The sequence below is a fragment of the Colobus angolensis genome, unplaced genomic scaffold (assembly GCF_000951035.1).
Source record: "Colobus angolensis palliatus isolate OR3802 unplaced genomic scaffold, Cang.pa_1.0 Scaffold30, whole genome shotgun sequence".
Classification (NCBI taxonomy): domain Eukaryota; kingdom Metazoa; phylum Chordata; class Mammalia; order Primates; family Cercopithecidae; genus Colobus; species Colobus angolensis.
Genome location: NW_012116266.1, coordinates 8,734,830 through 8,758,150, shown reverse-complemented (window position 1 = coordinate 8,758,150; position 23,321 = coordinate 8,734,830). Strand labels below are relative to the sequence as shown.

General features: G+C 40.8%; 1 protein-coding gene across 1 annotated transcript in view; it reads left to right on the top strand.

The window, feature by feature from the left end:
• The window catches only part of AOX1 (aldehyde oxidase 1), an 88,770-nt gene that overhangs the window by 38,958 nt on the left and 26,491 nt on the right, over window positions 1-23,321 (top strand). The window contains exons 19-25 of the mRNA XM_011949957.1: window positions 1,049-1,171; window positions 4,510-4,606; window positions 11,812-11,936; window positions 13,910-14,043; window positions 15,184-15,271; window positions 18,011-18,097; window positions 19,825-20,016. Of these exons, the coding sequence (XP_011805347.1) occupies window positions 1,049-1,171; window positions 4,510-4,606; window positions 11,812-11,936; window positions 13,910-14,043; window positions 15,184-15,271; window positions 18,011-18,097; window positions 19,825-20,016 (846 nt within the window). The remainder of the gene's footprint in view (window positions 1-1,048; window positions 1,172-4,509; window positions 4,607-11,811; window positions 11,937-13,909; window positions 14,044-15,183; window positions 15,272-18,010; window positions 18,098-19,824; window positions 20,017-23,321) is intronic.

Below are 23,321 nucleotides of genomic sequence, written 5' to 3'. Positions count from 1 at the left end.
TTAATGCTTTTTAAAACATTCATTTATGGTACTTAATGGCTTTTAAAAATCTTTTCATTGTAGAAATTGTAAGCATACACAAAAATGGGAAAGTACTGTACAATAAACCCCATAGATCCATCACCCAGCTTCAACAGTTATCAACATGTTGCCATTCTTGTTTCATTTTTCTCTCCTTCACTGCCCCCCTCCAATGAACACACTTCTTTTTGTGTTCATGCTAGATTTAATGTTTTTAATACCTTTTTTTTCTGATGACAAAACTACTTTATGTTCATCGTGGAAAAGACACAGTGGTTTAAAGTCGATTTTTAAAATGAGTGATTACGTTGAAATTGTGAATCACAGCATAAGGTAGGAGAGCGAACTCAGTAGTCACGGTGACTTCTTCCAGTCCAGACTGATTTTACCTTTCTCAAGGCTTAAGGTTTCTTTTCGCCATCTAAATTTCTGCTCTGGTCCCTGTGTGAACTCCTGAGTCCAGCTACCCCACCTGCAGGTGAATAATCCCCAGGAAGGGGATGCTGTCTGCTTGGTTGCATCTTGGCTAGGATGCCTTTTCATGAAAAGACAGTTTGTGAGGAGAGATGTGCTCACCAGCAGGCTTCTGTTATCACAGGTGACTCCCCTTCCCAGGTCACCCCCTTTTTCTCTCTGGTTGAGATGAGCTGTGACTTCCTGGTCTCCCTGTCCATGAAGGCAGAGATTGCGTCTCTCAGAACAGCTCTGATTGTCGTGTGACAGCCACACGTCAAGCCATGGGACAGGCTGGCCTTCACACAGCCTCATAGGCTTGGCCTGGAGCCTGAGCCTCCTGTCCTCAAGACAGCATGACTCCTGCTCCTCTGAATACAGCACGAGGATCTAAACTTCCCCCAGTGCCTGGGGTCAGGAGGCCAGCTGTGGTTATAGTCATGGACAGATGTGGAGGGGTCACATCTAGCGCTAACCCTCATGTGATCTAGTACTAGGAGAGAGGAAGAAAATAAATAAAAGAGAGGACCTGACGCCTGCCCTCCCTGACAACGAAGGTCTTTCTGTGTCGTAGGTGTCCTGTGTGGGTCAGCTTGTCTGTGCCGTGCTTGCTGATTCTGAGGTTCAGGCAAAGCGAGCTGCTAAGCAAGTGAAGATTGTCTATCAAGATTTGGAGCCACTGATCCTAACAATCGAGGTAATGAGTTCCATGGTGGTGCCAGTTGGGAGCCAGAACAAGTATCGGTTAAAATGCTTCTGGCTACTGTAACAGGAAAATGTGGCTCAAAGTGGCCTCCAAAGTACAGGGACTTTGTTAACCTCTAAACAGTCTCAGTATTAACAATTTCCCCAAGGACATGGCTTCTTTCTGCTGCTCCTCTCTGCTGCCCACGATAGAGGCTCGATTCCTGTGGTCACACCGATGGCCACCAGGACAACCTGGACTTCCTCGTTCATGTTCGAGGAGTAAGAGGAACCCTATTGCCCCAGCATTCCAAGCACAAATCCTGAGATCCAGCCTCATTAAGCCATTTAGGTGACATATCCATCTCTGAATTAATGACTGGCAGGGGAATGGAGGAGCTGTTGGTTACTTCTAGGGGTCGGAATTGGGGCCAGATTTCTCTGAAGTAAGTGGGCTACATAGGGGAGTGTAGGAAACTAAAACAAATCTGAGCCCTGTTGGGGAAGGGGAAGGGGAGAGGATGCTGGATGGGAACCAGTGATGTCCAGGAAAGTGGATCCACTCTGTGACTTTGTACCCACCTTCACCCAGGTAAACAGTGAGGACCAACAGGATGTTCCATGAAGTGAGTGTCAGAGACACTATTTTTAGATTTTTCAAGAGATAAATCGTATAATGCCTACAGGTATTTTGGCAACTTAAACAAACTGGAGAATTGCATTTTCTCTTCTGATGTTTAGAGAGGAGTTGAAAATTTATAAAGGCTGTAAGACTCATCTCCATGAAATGATAGGGTGTTCTACGTGCATTCCATTGGTTCTTATAACTTCCTGAATGATGAAAGAATGAACACTGGGGAGGCAGTGTAAGTAGATGAGACTCAGTCCATACAGGCTGCATGTGCTCTGGGACACAATATTAGCTTCACAGCATAATGAACACGTTGTTCTCTGGGTGACCAGCATGGCCTGAGGCAGATTTGAGGAAGCAACCTGGGCACGATGAGTGTCTCCAGGAGAACTGGGTGTTTCCTGCCATGCTGCTTGATGCTTAGGAACATGGAGTTTGTCTCTGGGAGTTTTTCTTACATTTTCAAATAACAATAAAATCATGTCAAAAAGACGAAAATGTAGACGTTTAATTGGAGTCAAAGTGTGATTAGGCCTCCCAAATTTTCCTGGCCAGTTTCAAATTCAAACACTCTGTTCCCTTCTCAGGCCCTTTTCATTTACGTGTTGCCTGCTGCTCTTGCTTCCTATATTCCATCCCCGGAAGTTTTGCTGGAGAGTTAGAATTACTTATTAGAAATTATTTACATAATACTTCATCAATGTTTTGTGTATAAATTTTTGCCCAATATCAGGGGCTAAATATCTACTCTTCACTCCCCCTACCTTCTAGTCCAATAAAAGCCCCTATAAGCAAATATAATAGATGCCACTCCCCCCGCCCTCATCACTTCAACCAGTAGACTCGTGATTGTCTGCCAGAGAATCCCAGCATCAGATTCAAGCTTTGGCTTTGTGGAAAAGAGTTGCCTCACATTGTGTTCAGAGATTAAGCTCTCAAAGTTTCATCAACTGGATCAGAGTGAATTTAATCAAAGTTTAGAGGAGGGAAATATGCCCCTCTCCCTACTCATTACAGTTCTTTTATCGCTTTCCTGACTAAGAAAAATTCAGAAAATTGGCTCAAAGTTACTCAAAGAGCAACCAGCCAGTAAAGTTGAAAAAGATTAAGCTTTTAAAAATAGGATTTATAAAACCTAGCTTTTTTTCAACCTGGAATCTCTTTAATCTTGGATTAATAAGAAAAGCACATGAACTGATTCCAATAGGAAGTGTGTTATCAATCAAAAAAGAACAAAACCAAATTTATCTCTGTCGCTATCACAAAGGTTTAATCTGGCTCATGCTTTTTGAGTTTTTAGTAGATTGAATGGGGAAATGATCAAAACTCTTGAATCAAGGGGTAAGGATGATGACCATAATGGAAAAAAATGTATTCCCTACTGGAATCTGTCATGAATAATAATCATCAACAACAACATGATCATAGCTAGGACCTATACAGAGCTCACTACGTGGTTGACATGGTTCTAGGTCAGTTTCACACATTAACTTACTAAATGCTCACAAAAATCCTATGAGGTAAAAACTATTTTCATCCCCATTCTGATGGGGAAACTAAAAGACAGAGTTATGCAAGGTTACATAGCTAGTCAGTAACAAAAGCAATCAGCAAACACTCTGTCAAATAATCTGGGCCCCACCGGTGCTATAAACAAACCAACCTAGTGTTTGAATGGGGGAAATGGCAGAATCACAATAGCATATCCCTCTAAGGGGTGTTGTCTAGACACCTACTGGTGGCCAGAAGGAAACAGAGATGAGAATCCCCAACTACCAACAGAGTGAAATTTCATGGATGGACAATAACCCACAGTGGATAATGCCAGCAGGAGCTGACACACCACATTTGCCAGTGGACACATGGATTACTGCAAGATAAATTCTCATGGATAGCTAAAAACCAACCTATGTTACTGTAACTACATCTCTGGTTATGTGTACCACTGTACCCCTTTACTGGGCACCCAGGGAGAGCCAATAGGAGCCAGTGTATAAATGGATTTCTACACCCAGCACCCAGACAGGGCTTGTCTGAAATCTTACTTCAGAGCTAGAGGTCCCAGGTGCTCTACTGCCCAGTGCGAATGAAATGCTCATCCCCACAAAGAAGGAATGTGGGGCTGGCAGGCAGAGACACCATGATCCCAATCACTAGAGTCTCTTCAACTAGCAATTGTTGAGTGCTTACTATATGCCATATAAGCTCTTCACTTGTCTTATTTCATTTTATCTTCACCAACCACGATCCTATTGGAGCTATATGCACACCTGTTACTTCCGTTTTACAGACGATGATAAGAGAGGAGAAGTGACAGGCCCACAGTCAAAGCTGGTAAATGGAAAAAATGTGTGCAATGCTGTCTGGGTCCAGAGCCTAGGCTCTGAAGCCCTATGCTATATAGCCTTGGCTACATGAAATGGCTTGTGATGTGAAGACAATAATCTGCCTGGAAAATACTAGTTTCATTCTGGGATCACTTAGATGCCAGTTTTTTTCTGTGCATATTATTTCTTCAGACTCCATGGGCACATTTACATTTCCTCATGGGGAGTCTCTCTGCAGTTGGATTCTTAGCTTGGCTCACTAGGGTCATGGTGAAAGTGCACAGGACCACAAGGTGAAGGGAGAAACAGCCTCTGCTCAGAGGATGTGCAGTGGGGTGTCCCTGCCGCCCTACGTCTTGCCCAAGCTGCCTCACTCTTCTGTTTTCTTTCTAGGAAGCTATACAACACAACTCCTTCTTCCAGCCAGAAAGGAAACTGGAATATGGAAATGTTGATGAAGCATTTAAAGTGGTTGATCAAATTCTTGAAGGTAAAAAAGTAATATAAGGGTAAGCGACCCTGGAAGCCTTCTAAGCATGTCAGTTTAATGCTTCCTTTGCCTTTTGGAAATCATCTAGTAGCCTAGGAGAGTTTTGCTCCTCAGGATCAGGTGGAACAGGCACCTCATTCACAAATGCGTTTTCTTCTGTCTCTGTGGTAGGCGAAGAGCCAATGGGGAGGCAAAACAGGAGGCAAGACCCTGCCCCTGTGCCCGATCCCCCTCCCGTCATCAAGGCTCCGGTTGATAGAGATGTCATTTCCTTTCCTGTTCACAACCACCCTGCAAGACAGTATTATTATCTCAATCTTATAGGCTGGAAAATGGAGGCTCAGAGTAATTATGGAGTGTGACCAAGGTCACACAACAGCTACTAAATGACACAGTCGGCCATTGAATTGATAGGCTTTATTAAGATTTCCAAAAGCCACGTTTGTTCTTCATCCTTTCTCTCATTGATTCTCTCTCTCTTCCTTTCTTCTTTCTCTGCTTTTTCTTCCCTTCCTCTCCCCTTCCCTTTCTCCTTTCTTTCTTCCAGACTTCTTTCCTGTGTGTATGTATGTAATTGAAATTAAATTTGCCTCTTAGAAAATAGTTGATTATAACTTTCCAGTACAATTCCTTAACTTTTGGCTTTGAAATATTTTAAAACTTACATAAAAGTTGCAGAAACATTAAAGAAACTCCCAAATATTTTTCACTCAGATTCCCCAGTGATACACACACACACACACACACACTTCTGAGCCATTTGAGAGTAAATTGTAAACATGATGTATGTCTCTTTACCCCCAAATAGTCAGCGTTTGTTTCCTAAAAACAGGATGTTGTCTAACATAAACATAGTTATCAAAATCAGAATATTGACACATATACTATTAATCTACACACCTTATTGAAATTTCACCAGTTGTCTCAATAATGTCCTTTATAGCAGAAAAAAGAGGTTAATCATAAGTCTTAAATAACCCATGCTTTCCCCACTACATTCTGCTGTCATTGCTGCTGTGAAAGCTGTCCTAATGCCTGTCTCACAAGATCTCTGATTTACGCAGACATGCTACTGGATGGTTATGGGCAGTCTGTGTCACATCTCAGAGCAGAGAAATCACCTTGCTTTGTCTGTCTTTAAGTGAATTTCCAGGGCATTGGCCTCTAGTGCATGTTAAAAACTCCCATCTTCTGGGCTGGTCACAGTGACTCACGCCTATAATCCCAGCACTTTGGAAGGCCAAGGTGAGTGGATCACTTGAGGCCAGGAATTCGAGACCAGCCTGGCCAAAATGGCAAAAACCCCTCTCTACTAAAAATACAAAAATTCTGGGTGTGGTGGTGGGTGCCTGTAGTCCCAGATACTTGGGAGGCTGATGTAGGAGAATTGTTTGAACTCGGGAGGCAGAGGTTGCAGTGAGCCGAGATTGCACCACTGTACTCCGGCCTGGGTGACAGAAGGAGACTCCATCTCAAACAAACAAACACAACTGCCATCTTCTTAATTTTTCTCTCCAACCTTGATCACAAGAATAGGAAGAGTCCTAAGACACATCCCATCCTGAGTGCACAGCCAGAGCTGTGTAATATGTCACCAGTCAGCCCAGCTTCTTGAGCTCCAAGCCCATCATGTCTCAACTCTATGGGTGTATTAAACTTGAAGCGTGTTCGGGGCTGACTGGAGATGTCACCTGGAAGCTGTAGGAAAGATGCCTGGAACTGTCACCTACCAGTTTTCCTTGGCATTGTGTCTTATTAGCTGTGTGACCTGGCAGGGCACTTCTCAGGGCTCAGTCTCCTTGTTTTAATATTATGTGGATAAAGTAAAAACAATTTCAAACATGAATTATAAAGATTGTAAGAGATAATCACGTGTTCTTGGCATATAGTAACAAATCAATAATTGTGAGCAATGATTATTAGATTCAGATGATTTTGTTCTCCTGAAGAGGTTGTCTATTAGTGAGATACGTTGGCAGGTGTTCATTTATCAAACCCAGTGTTTCCAAGATTTTCTCCTTGTAGAAATCACTGAGGATATTTATGAGACCTAGAGATTCCTGTGCCCTTTTTTAGAATTGTAGAGGATCCAAAACAGCCCAGAAATCAGTCTTAACAAGTTTTCCAGGTAATTCTTAGGGCTAGTAAAATGTGGAAAACACTGGAAAGGTAAGTTTGATTTATGGTAATGAAGAGAAAAGGAGGGTACATTTCTATCATGGAGGGTTCCTGGCATGAGCATGTCAGAAATATCAATATTTAGGGGGGTTCCTTGTCTCATGTTTGTTTTTTGACATAATGAGTATTTGTGCAAGAATTCCATTGTTGTATTTTTCCTTGACATCTTCTTTAATTATCTAATTCAATTAGGCGATTGATTTAGTCTGCCTCTTACTTTAATTTTTGTTACTGTTGCATACCCCATTGATAAGTATAAAAATAATATGAGAATATTAAAAAGGATGTTTATACTACTTTTCAGTATAAATGCCAGGTGCAGTGGCTCATGCCTATAATCCCCAGAACTTTGGGAGGCCAAGGCAGAACATTTGAGGTCTGAAAGAAAGAAAAAGAAAAAGGAAGCCGGGTGTGGTGGCTCACGCCTGTAATCCCAACACTTTGTGAGGCTGAAGCAAGCAGACTGCTTGAGGCCAGGAGTTTGAGACCAGCCCAGTCAATGTAGCAAGACTCCTTCTATTAAAAAAAAAAAAAAAAAAAAAAAAAAAAAAAAAAAAAGCCGAGAGCGATGGCTCATGCCTGTAATTCCAGAACTTTGTGAGACTGAAGCAGGCAGATTGCTTGAGGCCAGGAGTTTGAGACCACCCCGGCAATATGGCAAAACCCTGTCTCCAATAAAAATACAAAAATTAGCCAGGTGTGGTGGCAAACACCTGTAATCCCAGCTACTCAGAAGGCTGAGGCACCAGAATGGCTTGAACCCTGGAGGCAGAGATTGCAGTGAGATGAGATCACGCCACTACACTCCAGCCTGAGCGACAGAGTGAGACTGTCAAAGAAAAAAAGAAAAAGAGAGAGAAGGAGGGAAGGAGAAAGAAAAGGAAAGACAAGGGAAGGGAAAGACGAGGGAAGGCAAAAGAAAACCAGTTTTCATCCTTTTGACTCACTAATTTGAGTCTAGTTTTTCCTTAGTCTGCTACCGTCATTTGGATTATGAGTTTCTGATTACTTATTTCAATGAGAGGTAATTAGAATTAATTATCATAGCAACACTTTGTCTTCTAAGAAAATAAGTGTCCCACACTAGGGTCTGTAGGAGTGGGGGTAAGGGGAGGGAGAGCATCAGGAAGAATAGTTAGTGGCTGCTAGGTTTAATACCTAAGCGATGCATTCATCTGTGCAGTAAACCATCATGGCACACGTTTACCTATGAAGCAAACCTGCACATCCTGCACATGTACCCCAGAACTTAAAAGTTGAAGGAAAAAAAGAAAATAGGTGTTCCACGAAAAAAATATTTAAAAGATAAAATACATGGAGCATTACATCAGGTCTTAGAATGTGTTCTTGGAGGGAGTACTATTATTGTTTGCACTTATCTGCTGCGAAGATACATTTCAGCTCTATCTAATCCCGGTGTCATAGCACTGGAGGATGCTAAAGATTACCATTTTCAAATGAGCCAGCTGAGGCTAGAGAGGCTATCTGATTGAACAGGATCAAATCTAAGAGTTTTCCCAATTCCAAAGTTAGTATTCTTTCCACATTATCCTACTTCTTATTTATCTCATTAAAATTCTGTTAACTGGGATGTGCTTTATACTGAAGAGCACAGAGGACAATCCGTATAGAAGGATTTGCAAGAGACCCAGGGAGCCTTGAACCTGAGACAATTTTCCCCACAACCTGCTCTGCTGGGCATGGTACAAATAGATACATTCACATCTTAGTAAATTTGGGACTTTAAGGGCTTCTTATTAAAATGTAAATATGCCTGGAGGAATCACTCCTAAACCCATACTGGGATAACATTTTATCTCAGGGATTAGTTGATTAAATTGGTTTCCAACCTAGAGAGTTGAGAGCAATACCCTAAGGTGAAGAGGGGACACCATGGTGGGGGCTGTTGGGGTAGGCAGGACAATATAACAGGTTTCTAAAACTTTGCCTGCTTTACAGATTTAAACAGGTACAGCTCTGTCTAATTTTTTTAGCTCTGTATATTTTAAATAAAGTGAATACCTAACAAAATAAATTCTGAGCGGATAGGCAGAATCAATAATACTGCAAGCTTGAATTTGAGCCTAGTGACAATGACATGGGTCTTTAGACAATCTGATAAAAGCTTAAATTGAAGTGAAGATCCGAACTTGTGAAATGTTAATGTTTATATTTTATAAGTGAAGCAGAATCTATTCATTTTTCTGCGGTCTTTTTTAAACTCAGATTTTTGATAAGATAGGAAGTCCAGATTACAATTTAAAACATTTCATTGGGAATCCTCAAACAATTTGCAAATCACTATTACTGAGTAAATTTTTAATTTTTAAAAGTTCTCCCTTCCATTAACATGATGGCCAGTAATAATTGTATTCTGTTTGTTCCCTCTGCTTTTTATTCTTTTCCCCACCTTCCTGTGGGTTGCCTGAATATTTGCTTAGAATTTCATTTTGATTAATCTATAGTATTTTTTAGTATATCTCCTTGTATAATTTTTTTAGTGGTAGCTCTAGATAGTTTACACACACATATACACATGCATATGTATAATAAAATTTATATACATATAAAATATTTACATATATGAAATGTCACAGTCTGGTTTCAACATTTTACAAGTTGAAGTGTAGAAGTTTTACCTCCCTTTACATCCCTCTCCTTTTTATGATATAATTGATAATTCTATTTATTTATTCTACATACATTTATAATCACATGAAGTAATGTTATAATTTTGCTTCAAACACAATTTAGGAAACCCAAGAGGAGAAAGGAAGTCTATTGTATTTACTGGTATTTTTATTCTTTCTGTTGTTCTTTCTTCCTTCCTGATATTTTAACATTTCTTCATTAAAAAAAAAAAAAATCCCTTTCTGTCTGTTTTAAAAACTTCCCTCAGCCATTATTACAGGGTAAATCCGTTTAAAACAAATTCTTAGTTTTCCTTCATCTGAAAATGTCTTGATTTCCCTTTCATTGTTGAAAGATATTTTTGCTGGATATAGAACTCTGAGTTGACAGGTATTTTCACACTAGAAAAATTTTTATCACTTCTTCTGGCCTCCATGGTTCCTGAAGAGAAATCTGCTGTCTTTAAAAGTGTTTTCTTCTTCTTCTTTTTTTTTTTTTTTTTCTTTGAGATGGAGTCTCACTCTGTTGCCCAGGCTGTAGTGCAGTGGCGCGATATCAGCTCACTGCAACCTCTGCCTCCCGGGTTCAAACTACTGTCCTGTCTCAGCTTCCTGAGTAGCTGGGATTACAGGCACCCACCACCATGCCTGGCTAATTTTTGTATTTTTAGTAGAGACAGGGTTTCACCACGAAAGTACTTTTCTCCTATAGGTGAAGCAGTGTTTCTTTCTCATAGTTTTCAAGATGGTGCTTTTGTCCTTAGTTTTCTGAAGTTTGACTATGATGTGTCTTGGAGTGTATTTCTTTGAATTTGTTCTATTTGGGATCACTCAGCTTCTTGAATCTGTAGATTTGTGTCTTTTGTGAATTTAGGGAAATTTTTAGCCATTATTTTTCAAATACTTGGGACTTCAATGGCACAAATGTTAGCTCTTTTGTTAAGCCAATGGGTTCCTGAGGTGGTGTTCATTTTTTTCCAGTCTAATTTTTTCTGCTTTTCAGATTGGCCGATTTCTATTGTTCTGTATTCTTGTACATTAATCATTTCCTCTGTTCTCCCTATTCTGTTGCTGAGCCCTCCCTTGAACTTTTGAAATTTTTGGTGTATTTCTTAATTCTAAAATTTATATTTGTTTTTTTTATACTATTTATTTGCTGAGGTTTCTATTTTTTCATTTGTTTCAAGTGTTTGTGTAATTGTTTATTAAAGCATTTTTATTACAGCTGCTTTAAAGTCCTTGTCAGATAATTCCAACATTTGTGTCATCTCAGTGTTGGCATCTGTTGATTGTCTTTTCTCATTGAAGTTGGGATTTTCTTGGTTCCTGGTATGAATGATATTTGATTGTATCCTAGACATTTTAGATATTATGTAATGAAACTTTAGATCTTATTTGAATCTTCTATTTTATTATAATATTCTGTTTCACTGGACTACTTTAACCTTTTGCTGATGGGGAAGAAGGGGGTGATGCCTTGTTACTGCTAGGTAGGGGTTGTAAGTCCGGGTTCTCCATGTGGCGTCCACTGACAGCACCCCAACAGAGAGGCTGGGACACCTCATTGCAGCCTGACAAGGGTGGAACTATAGATATCCTATTCAACCTTTACAGTAGGGGTAGGGCTGCATTTTTTTTCCATGATGTTTGCCTGGAGTAGAGTGCTTATTGTCTAAGTTTTTTGCGTTCCGGTCTTTCCCTTTTCTGGTCCTTTGGTTAGGGAGAGTGGGCTTTTCTTGAAGATTGTGTGTGTGTGTGTGTGTGTGTGTGTGTGTGTGTGTGTCTGTCTGTCTGTCTGTCTTTGCCTGTTGGTGTTTTTAGATTGTTGGCTTCTGCGGAACTAAGTCTGGGATATCTGAGGCAAACAACAACAAAACTCACTGAACTCACTGCTGTGTCTTTCCTCGGGTCCTGAAGTCCCTAGCTGGTCTGCCTTCTCTCCACCTTTCAGAGTCTTCTTACGTTTGTTTTATAAATAATGCTCAGGGTTGTTATCTGTACTTAACAGGAGGTACAGAGAGCAGTATATCTACTCCCACTTGTCCTAGAGCTGGAAGCCTCCACATTCTCACATTCCTACTCCTCTGCTAATAGCTCTGGCTCCTTATGACCTACTGAATCAAGACCCCTCTGCTTTTGGTTCTAGAAAGTCATACACCTTTCTCTAGGACTCTGTGACCTAGATATTGGCAGACACAAAAGATTCTCCTACAGAACTTTACTTCAAATCTGCAAGTAGACTGAAAGCTAAACATTGTTTGTTACACTTCACTGTGCAGCCTGCTCCCCCAGCAGAAGCACTGTCAGTGGAATTTCTGCATAATGGGATGACACCTGGGGGACACTACCTGTTTCTTCTGACTGCTTACTTGACTTTCATGTATTTTTCTGTAACAGGTGAAATACATATGGGAGGTCAAGAACATTTTTATATGGAAACCCAAAGCATGCTTGTTGTTCCCAAGGGAGAGGATCAAGAAATGGATGTCTACGTGTCTACACAGTTTCCCAAATATATACAGGTAACATGGGACCATTGTGGAGAGGACATGGCTAAATGATTTCCAGCCAGTGAAATATATCAAGAGCAATTAGAGATGAAAGTATACTTGGGAGGTTGAGGTGGGGAGATCGCTTGAACCCAGGAGCTCAAGGCTTCAGTGAGCTATAATCACCCACTGCACTCCAGCCCAGGAGACAGTGAGACCCTGTCTCTAACACAAAACAAACAAAACAAAACAAAAAATGTTATTTCTTCAGGGACTGAAGAAATATTGAGTACTAATAGCCATATTGATTTGGGTATTAATAGTCATATGAGTTCAATGCTTTTAAAAGAGTGTTATTAAAGTGGGAGCCTTTTGTTTGTGGATTGTAGCTTTAAAACCAGTTATGGAATCAGCAGATCTCTTGCTCAGCTCTTGGAACCACTGTTAAGAACACAGGAGAAGAAAGAGCAAGACCTGCTCTCCAAAGTCTATGGTGCCTAACTCACATGAAACAGTTAGGAAACAATATTGAAAAGGATGCAACCAGGTGCTAAATCAGCAAAGGCAAAATTTACATGGGTGGAGGAATTAGGAAAAAGGAGAGTTTGCTGAGGGCTGGAATCATCCAGGAAGTCCCACAAAGAAGTCTTAAGTTTGGATTCAGAGTGAGAGTGAGGTTTGTCTAGATGGTAGGACAAGAGAGGTCACTTCCAGGCAATTCCACAGCAAGATCAAATGACATCCATTCATTTACTTTCTCAACTCTTTTGCAAGCATTTGTTGCCTGTTTCCTGTACCCCAGGCAGCATATGCATGGAAGGAAGGAGGAATAGCACAATGACCACCCCACCTGGAATGGAGGGGTGCCTTAAGGGAGGCTAGGTTTAAGCATCAGGTTGAGAGTAAGGGAAATGAGGCAGAGGGGTCTTGATTCTGGTCATAAGGAGCCAGTGCTCTTAGCAGAAGAGTAGGAATGTAAGACTGTGGAGAATGAGGCCTCGTAAAAGGCAGGATCCTAAGGAGGGTCAGAGGAACTCCAGGCCTGCTTTACTCTTCACTCCCTGTGGGATGTTGGGTCCATAACCTCATCCGTCTCAGGCTTCACATCTGTAAGAATCAATTATTAAGACTAAAGGACCCCTAATCATTAGGATGCCAGAAAAGAGTGAGATCGGCATCCAGGAAAGACCAACTAGTCAACTTTAGCAGCAATCCAAGCAAGAAGTGAGAAGTGCTTTTTTTTTTTTTTTGAGACAGAGTCTCGCTTGGTCACCCAGGCTGGAGTGCAGGGTGCAATCTTAGCTCACTGCAACCTCTGCCTTTCAGGTTCAAGCAATTCTCCTGCCTCAGCCTCCAGAGTAGCTGGGATTATAGGCACACACCACCATGCCTGGCTACTTTTTGTATTTTTAGAAGAGATGGGATTTCATCATGTTGGCCAGGCTGGGCTCGAACTCCTGACCTCAGGTTATCTGCCTACCTTGGACTCCCAAAGTGCTGGGATTACAGGCATGAGCCACCACACCTGGCTGAGAAGTGTTTATATTCCAGCAGAGACAGTAGAATGCAGAGAAAAGACCCATGCTGAGTGAGGCTTAGAAGACTGCAAAATCCCACGGCTTCAGGAAACGTATGCCTAGGGATTAGTGTGAATAGAATACTTTAGGTGTGGTTCATGGGGAAAATACAAAAAAGTATGAGCACAAAAATATGTCACTGGCAATGAAAACACTACTAATTAGTTTTGGCAATGTCATTATAGCCAAGTATTGCTGAGATCAGGTGGGGCTGTGTGCCAGGGTTGTTGAACATTATCCCATTATTTAGCATAACCACATGGTGTGGGTATCATGTGCAACATTAAAGAATCAAAACATCTAGTGGCTGTCACACTCCCATTTCAGGGGACAGTTTTGTTTGTTAAGATCATAGATGTGGCAATAATAGTCACAGTTAAGTCCTTGCTGAAGATGGATCAGATTAATCAGAACTATTATTGTTCACAGGACATTGTTGCCTCGACCTTGAAGCTCCCAGCTAACAAGGTCATGTGCCATGTAAGGCGTGTTGGTGGAGCATTTGGAGGGAAGGTGTTCAAAACCGGAATCATTGCAGCCGTCACTGCATTTGCCGCAAACAAGTAAGTGGAGAAAATCTGCTAAAAATAAAATGAACAATGCTGAAAGTTCTCACTGTCAGAATCAGTGAGGAAAAACCTGGGCCAAGATTATTTAATATCACATATACTATACAAACACACAATCAAGCTACCAGCTTATTACACTTACTTGTCTTATACTGTCCTATAGAAACCAAAGTAAGAATCAATTACTGAAAATAATAAAAGCCACAGAAAAAATATTATAATACCTAGAAAGTGGGCAGAAACAGGTCCTGAATGGGTGGGAGTTACTTGTCCTCAGCACCTGCTGGACTGAGCTATATATGTAGAGGTCATATATATGACTTTTTGAACCATGTACCTATGTGTACATATACACATATATGTTTATATACATACACATAAACATATATGTATATGTTTGTGTGTATATATGGACATTCTTCAATATATCAAAGATATTTTTGTAAAATGGGGTCCCATATACACACACATATATACATATATGTACATATACATACACGCATACGTGTATGTACATACATATACGTTTATGTATATATGTGTATATATGTATATTTTCTTGATTTAAATAGAGACTTTGCTTTTGTTATGCTTACATTCATTTATGTAGCCATTTTCCTTTGAGGATCTCAAAAAATTCTCATGGAAAATTGTCTCTGGAGCAAGCACACCTAGAAGGCTTAATTTGTTTGCTGAGTAATATGGGTCAGTTCCTCCATCTCAGGAAGCAAAAAGACCTTGATTCCAGATCTCTCCCATCAGGGAGCACTTGGTAGTTAGACAGCACCTGCAATCTTCCATTTCTGGTGAGTCTAAAATAAGACCTTGGGACCATTTGCCTATAATAAAGGTTGTTACTGCAATGGGAAATGCTCCCAACGCAATGCCCTGGAGCCCCTGGCACCCAAGAGCCTCCATCCCACAAGTTGCAAATACCTGGCATTACTCCCTGACCTCACGGGAGGAAAGCCCACTGTGTACACCTTAGATCAGCAGAGGCTAGGCATGGGAAGTAGTTGTGTTTTTCTGTGATATGTGTAGGCTTCACTCAGGCTCTTGCTAGGAGTTATATAAACCCCAGAGAATGCCTACTAGGTTAGAGAGTTTACTTCACTTGCTTTTTTTCTGTTTTAGACATGGCCGTGCAGTTCGCTGTGTTCTGGAACGAGGAGAAGACATGTTAATAACTGGAGGCCGCCATCCTTACCTTGGAAAGTACAAAGTGAGTACAAGAAGGTGTGGAGGAATGATTTATATTGTAGATATAACATCCTATCAGTGCACAGGGCAGCTTTTGGCTACTCTCTAGTGGGAAGTAACAATGAGCAAATCAACAAACAGAGCATCTATTTAACTTTCTATTTGTTGCACTTTTAATTACTAGCTGGTTCAATGGAGGCTTTTCTGCTTAGCTCAAAGATGTCAGTTTCAGAAATAAAACACTTAGTGCTAGCTGGTATTGGCTGTACAGAGCGAATAACTAGGAAACATGAGTGTGTACATCATTAAAGTAGATCTGATTACCATACTTATTCCCACATATAAAAAAGATAAAAGAATAATTCTCATAACAGTATTTGTAATAAAAACAATTATTTATAAATGGGTTCCTCATTCTTCAATGTATCAAGGATATATTTGTAAAATGGGGTTCCAGAAATTCATAGAAAAAAATTTGTAGCCGGAAATAGTGATTCTTTTGCTTTATAAGAAAAATTTTACTTGCCAGAGTGGGCTAACTGCTCTAACAAACAACTTAAAAGCTCTTAAGCTTTCATTATGTCATTTCTTGCTCAAGTAACAGCTCAGTATAATCATTGAGGGGGAAAAGGGGAGGATTCTGCTTTGTAAAATCATTGAGAACTGGAGCTGTTTCCATTTATTGGTGCCACTGTGCCCTTGGACTGCATCATCCAATATAGTGGTCACTAGGGGCATATGACTATTTAAATCTAAATTACCCAAATTAAATACAATTAGAAATTTAGCTCCATAGTTGTATTAGCTATATTCCAAGTGCTCAGTAGCCACATGTGGTTAGTGTCTGCCATATTGGACAGTGCAGACGCAGAACATTGCCATTATCACAGAAAGTTTTATTGGGTATCACTGCCCTGCAAACTCTGAGTCTTCCAGGAGATCTTTTGCTGAGGGCAGCAGACAGGGAAGAGAGAGAGAGCGTGGGGTGTCATGTGGTTGGTGCTTTAGGTTTTAGGCACCGGACCTCAGTTGTGTCCAGATGTCATTGGCGAGACCTCTGTCACCTAACTGTAAGGGAGGCTGGGAAATGTCATCTTCCTGTGTGCCCAGGATGAAAGACAACAGGATTTGTTAAATGCATAGCATTGTCTCCATCACAAAACTGCATAACTACATACATGTTTTTTAGGAGATAATGAATGTTTCCATTTCACATCACACTCTAAGCTGTATTTTGAATTTGATTTAGCTCAGAAACATTTGTTACAGTAAACTTTATCCTGAAGGAGATTTTTAAAAATAAGACATATGTGAAGTCATTACAAAAACATAACAATCTCAGGTTAAAAGATAGAGGAATATGAGTTGGAGTATATATAAGCACCTTCTTAGAGAAGGTAAAAGATAGGTCTTCAAGAATGGAGGCCAGGCACGGTGGCTCAGGCCTATAATCCTAGCACTTTGGGAGGCTGAGGTGGGTGGATTGCCTGAGCTCAGGAGTTTGAGACCAGCATGGGCAACACAGTGAAACCCCGTCTCTACTAAAAATATGAAAAATTAGCCAGGCGTGGCGGCAGCCACCTGTAATCCTAGCGACTTGGGAGGCTGAGGCAGGAGAATTGCTTGAACCGGGGAGGCAGAAGTTGCAGTGAGCCAAGATCGCACCACTGCACTCCAGCCTGGGTGACAGAGTGAGACTCTGTCACAAAAGAAAAAAAAAAAACAGAATAGACAGAAAGAAGGCATGCCAGGTGTGGGAATAGTAAGAGCAAAACTACAGAGGTGTAATAAACATGGCATGTTTGATAGAGGCAGGAGTAAGGGGAGGGGGGATTTAGAACACAGAGCACTTCCTGGAGGGTAGTGAAAAATAGGATTGATGGGCTTAGGTGATACCTGACTGAGAGGGGCCTACGGTCCCAGAGTGGGAAGTTTAAACTTGATCTTAAAAGAAAGAGTGAGACTGAGTGAATCCTTGACTGGCTCAGTGCCATAATTAAACATGGGTACTTTTGGGAGGCTAAGAGGATGGTCTGGGGAGGAGAGAAGATGGAAGCTGGTAGACCAGCGGGAGGCAGCTGATGCATTCAGACATGAAGCAGTTGGGGAGTCTGAGATATGATAGTAAGATGTAGAAGAGATGGGTCCAAGAGCCATTATAGTGTAAAATAAAACAGGATTAGTGAAAATCTTGGCAAAATGCAATGAAGAATAAAACCACAAACATGACTTGGAGGGTTTTAGAAGAAAGCGACAAGTTGGAAGGAGAAGCTGATCTGGAAGATCAATGGAGAACTTGTTTGTGTAAATACTGGGGGAAGAAGTGACAACAGGACCCTGAAGCAGAAATATCCTTCACCCCCATGGGACTTTGTTGAAAGGACTGGATTATAGTGACAGAAGCTGTTGCCATAATGGTGACTAAAACTATGAGAAAATAATGTTTTCTGATGGAGAGTAGTGTGAGGAAAGGTGATATGAATACTATTTACGGTAGTAATATTAATTATATTTAGAGTACTTGCTATGTTTCAGGCACTTGCCTATAATTTTCTATGTGTTGCCTTATTCCATTTCACAAATCGCCTGAGTGGTTACATAGCTTACCTAACATCACAGAGCTAGTTATATATTATCCAAGAAATCACTGCCAAATCCAACATCATGACGCTTTTCCCCTATGTGTGGAGGGTTCACAAATGACAAAATTTAGAGAGACTTGGCCGCTGTTCCAGCATTCGATGTCGGTTCTCTTCCCCAGGCTGGATTCATGAATGATGGCAGAATCTTGGCCCTGGACATGGAGCATTATAGCAATGCAGGCACCTCCTTGGATGAATCATTATTCGTAAGTGTTTTAAGGAACACATTCACATTCCTGAAAGAGTGTTACATAAAATGATTTAACTTAGAAAATGTGTAATAGTTAAGTAATATTTTATTATAAAGGCATAATGACCATCCTTGCAGGGGTAGCCATGTGTTACTTCCTGGTGTGAGCCCAGAGATGCTGGCTGAGTTGTATCTGTGTGTTCACACCCGGCTTCCCAAACTTAGAGCTCTTTTCCCAGATTCACACATAAGACCAAGCTTTCTCAGCTTTGGCCGTACTGACATTTTGGAGTGTGTAGCTCTTTATGGTGGGGACTATCCTGCTCATTGTACCATCTTTGGCCTCTACTTAGTAGGTATCAGTGGCATTACCACCCTCGAGTCTTTTTATTTTTTACTTTTTACTTTTTGAGACAGAGACTCGCTCTGTTGCCCAGTCTGTAGTACAGTGGCTCAAGCGATCTTCCTACCTCAGCCTCCCAGGTAGCTGGGACTGCAGGTACATGCCGCCATGCCTAGCTAATTTTTTTTTATTATTGTTTTATAGAGATGGGGTCTCACTATGTTGCCAGAGCTGATCTCAAACTAGTAGGCTCAAACAATCCTCCCATCTTAGCCTCCCAAAGTGCTGAGATTACAGGTGTGAGCCACTGTGTCCACCCCAACCCCAAATAAAGATGTTTCAACCAAGCCGGGCACAGTGGCTCACGCCTGTAACCCCAGCACTTTGGGAGGCTGAGGTAGGTGGATCACTTGAGACCAGGAGTTCGAGACCAGCCTGACCACATGGTGAAATCCTGTTTCTACTAAAAATACAAAATTAGCTGGGTATGGTGGCACACACCTGTAATCCCAGCTATTTGGGAGGCTGAGGCAGGAGAATCACTTGAACCCCGGAGGCAGAGGTTGCAGTGAGCCCAGATAGTGCCATTGCACTCCAGCCTGGGTAACAAAAATGAAACTCCATCTCAAAAAAGAGTTTCAACCAAAATGTTAACAATGAAAAATGTCTCCAGACATTGCAAAATGTCCCCAGGAGCAGGGAAAAGATTGCTCACCATTAAGAACCAACACATTAGACCCAATGCCAAAACATTTTTTTCTGTTTTCTCTGTCTTCTAGGATATTATAATCATTACATTATGTAAACCCAGTGCTTGGGGCCTGTGAACATATCAAAGGCCGTTGTATGTTTGAAATCTTAAAAAATGCATTGGTATGAGGCCATAGGATGGACAATGCTTACAGGCGCGGTGGCTCATGCCTGTAATCCCAGCACTTTGGGAGGCTGAGGCAGGTGGATCACGGGGTCAGGAGATTGAGACCATCCTGGCTAACACGGTGAAACCCCGTCTCTACTAAAATACAAAAAATTAGCTGGGCATAGTGGTGGGTGCCTGTAATCCCAGCTACTCGGGAGGCTGAGGCAGGAGAATGGTGTGAACCCAGGAGGTGGAGCTTGCAGTGAGTGGAGATCGCGCCACTGCACTCCAGCCTGGGTGACAGAGTGCATTAACTCCAAAATACAAAAATAAAAAATAATGCTCTCAAAGGAAACATTATTAAAATACTTAAAAATTATTTTATAGCAAAAATGTGTTTAATTGGGGGCATGGGAATATTTTAGCATGTTTGATGAGATGTAAAGAGGGCTGCCATTCTCAGCCTGGTTTTGGTATGAGGTCATAGGATGGTAAAACAGGTTCAGAAGGTCTTAATCACATCAACTCTGGATTTCTCCAGGTGATAGAAATGGGACTTCTGAAAATGGACAATGCTTACAAGTTTCCCAACCTCCGCTGCCGGGGTTGGGCATGCAGAACCAACCTTCCATCCAACACGGCTTTTCGTGGGTTTGGCTTTCCTCAGGCAGGGCTGATCACCGAATCTTGTATCATGGAAGTTGCAGCCAAATGTGGACTATCCCCTGAGAAGGTAACGCTAAATTAGCTTCACAGAAAAAACATGTGGAATGTCGGAGAATGGGGGCCATTCAGGTTGAGGAATTTGAGACCCAGAGCGGTAAATGATTTGTGCCAGGTCCCTCAGCTAACTGGTTAAGGCAGAACCCAGACTCCAAAGTTCAGCAATCCTCACCCCCTTACTCAGACGCCTGCTCCAAAATCCCGAAGCAGAAGATCCTGAGGAGTGAGCACTGCATTCTCCCCTGGCTGGTGAGAAGCTTCCATTGGCTAGGGGTATAACTGCTACCCACAGTTCCATCAAGGCCGTTGTTCCCCGCTCCCCGAACATCTCAGCCAGCTGTGAAAAAGTTGGTCATTTCAGTTGCTAAACTGATCTCCTTTTTGTTCTCTTTTTTCCTTTGTGACATTAATAGATTGGCTTTTATTTTTATTTATTTCCATAAGTTATTGGGGTACAGGTGGTATTTGGTTACATGAGTAAGTTCTTTAGTGGTGAATTGTGAGATTTTGGTGCACCCATCACCCGAGCAGTATACACTCCACCATATTTGTAGTCTTTTATCCCTTGCTCCCCTCTCACTCTTCCCCCCAAGTCCCCAAAGTCCATTGTCTTTGTGTCCCCAGAGCTTAGCTCCCACATATCAGTGAGAACATATGATGTTTGGTTTTCTATTCCTGAATTACTTGCTTAGAATAATAGTCTCTAGTCTCTTTCAAGTCACTGCAAATGCTGTTAATTCATTCCTTTTTTATGGCTGTGTTGTATTCCATCATATACACATATATAAACATATGTGCTTATACATACACACCACAGTTTCTTTATCCACTCATTGATTGGTGGGCATTTGGGTTGATTCCATGATTTTGTTATTGTGAATCGTGTTGCTATAAACATGCGCGTGCAAGTATCTTTTTCAAATAATGACTTCTTTTCCTCTGGGTGGATACCCAATAGTGGGATTGCTGGATCAAATGGTAGTTCCACTTTTAGTTCTTTAAGGAATCTCCACACGGTTTTCCATAGTGGCGGTACTAGTTTACATTCCCACCAACAGTGCAGAAGTGTTCCCTGTTACTGCATTGAAGCCAACATGTACAGTTTTTTGATTTTTTGATTATGGACATTCTTGCAAGAGTAAGGTGATATCACATTGTGGTTTTGGTTTGCATTGCCCTGATTATTGGTGAGGTTGAGCATTTTTTTATATGTTTGTTGGCAATTGGTATATCTTCTTTTGCGAATTTTCTATTCATGTCCTTAGCTCACTTTTTGATGGGATTGTTTGTTTTTTTCTTACTGATTTGTTTGAGTTTGTTGTAGGTTCTGGATATTAGTCCTTTGTCAGATATGCAGGTTGTGAAGATTTTCTCCCACTCTGTGACTGTTCCTTTTGCCATGCAAAAAGCTCTTTAGTTTATTTAGCTCCCAGCTATTTATCTGTGTTTTTATTGCATTTGCTTTTGGGTTCTTGGTCATGAAATCCTTGCCTAAGCCAATGTCTAAAAGGGTTTTTCCAATGTTCTCTTCTAGAATTTTAATAGTTTCAGGTCTTAGGTTTAAGTCCTTAATCCATCTTGAGTTAATTTTTGTATAAGGTCACAGATGAGGATCCAGTTTCATTCTCACTACACGTGGCTAGCCAATTATCCCAGCACCATTTGTTGAAAAGGGTGCCCTTTCCCCACGTTATTCTTTTGTTTGCTTTGTTGAAAATCAGTTGGGTGGAAGTATTTGGGTTTATTTCTGGGTTCTCTATTCTGTTCCACTGGTCTGTGTGCCTATTTTTATACCAGTACTACACTGTTTCGGTGACTATGGCCTTCTAGTATAGTTTGAAATCAGGTAGTGTGATGCCTCCAGATTTGTTCACTTTGCTTAGTCTCTCTTTAGCTATGCAGGCTTTTTTTAGTTTCATATGAACTTTAGAATTGTTTTTTCTAATTCTGTGAAGAATGATGATGGTATTTTGATGGGAATTGCTTTGAATTTGTAGATTGCTTTTCAATATGGTCATTTTCACAATATTGATTCTACCCATCCATGAGCATGGGATGTGTTTCCATTTGCTTGTGTCGTCTGTGATTTCTTTCAGCAGTGTTTTGTAGTTTTCCTTGTAGAGGTCTCTCAACTCCTTGATTAGGTATATTCCTAAGTATTTTATTATTATTATTTGCAACTATTGTAAAAGGGTTGTGTTATTGATTTGATTCTCTGCTTGCTCACCATTGGTATACAGAAGAACTTCTGATTTGTACATTAATCCTGTATCCAGAAACTTTGCTGAATTCTTTTATCAGTTCTAGGAGCCTTGTGGAGGAGTCCTTAGGGTTTTCAAGGTAAACGATCATATTGTCAGCAAACAGTGATATTTTGACTTCCTCTTTGCCAATTTGGATGCCCTTTATTTCTTTCTCTTGTCTGATTGCTCAGATTAGGACTTACAGTACTATGTCGAAGACGAGTGGTTAGAGTGGGCATCCTTGTCTTGTTTCCGTTCTCAGAGGGAATGCCTTCAACTTTTCCCCATTCAGTATTATGTTGGCTGTGTGTTTGTCATAGATGGCTTTTATTACATTAAGGCATGTCCTTTTTATGCTGATTTTGCTGAGAGTTTTAATCATAAAGAGATGCTGGATTTTGTTAAATGCTTTTTCTGCATTGAGATGATCATGTGATATTTGTTTTTAATTCTGTTTGTGTAGTGTATCAGATGTATTGACTTGCGTGTGTTAAACCATCCGTGCATCCCTGGATCCCTGTTATGAATCCCTCTTGATCATGGTGGGTTATCTTTTTGATATGTTGTTGGATTCGGTTAGCTAGTATTTTGTTAAGGATTTTAGCATCAATGTTCATCAAGGGTATTGGTCTGTAGTTTTCTTTTTTGGTTATGTCCTTCCCTGGTTTTGTTATTAGGGTGATGCTGGCTTCATAAAATGAATTTAGTTAAGGTTCCTTCTTTCTCTATCTTGTGAAATAGTGTCAAAAGGATTGGTACCAATTCTTCAAATGTCTGGTGGAATTCTGCTGTGAATCCCTCTGGTCCTGGACCTTTTATTGTTGGTAATTTTTAAATTATCATTTCAATCTCGCTCTTGTTATTGGTCTGTAAAGGGTATCTAATTCTTCCTGATTAAAACTAGGAGGTGTATATTTCCAGGAATTTATCCATCTCTTCTAGGTTTGCTAGTTTATGTGTGTAAAGGTGCTCATAGTAGCTGTGAATGATCTCTTGTATTTCAGTGTTGTCAGTTGTAATATCTCCTGTTTTTGTTTCTTAGTGAGGTTATTTGGATTTTCACTCTTCTTAG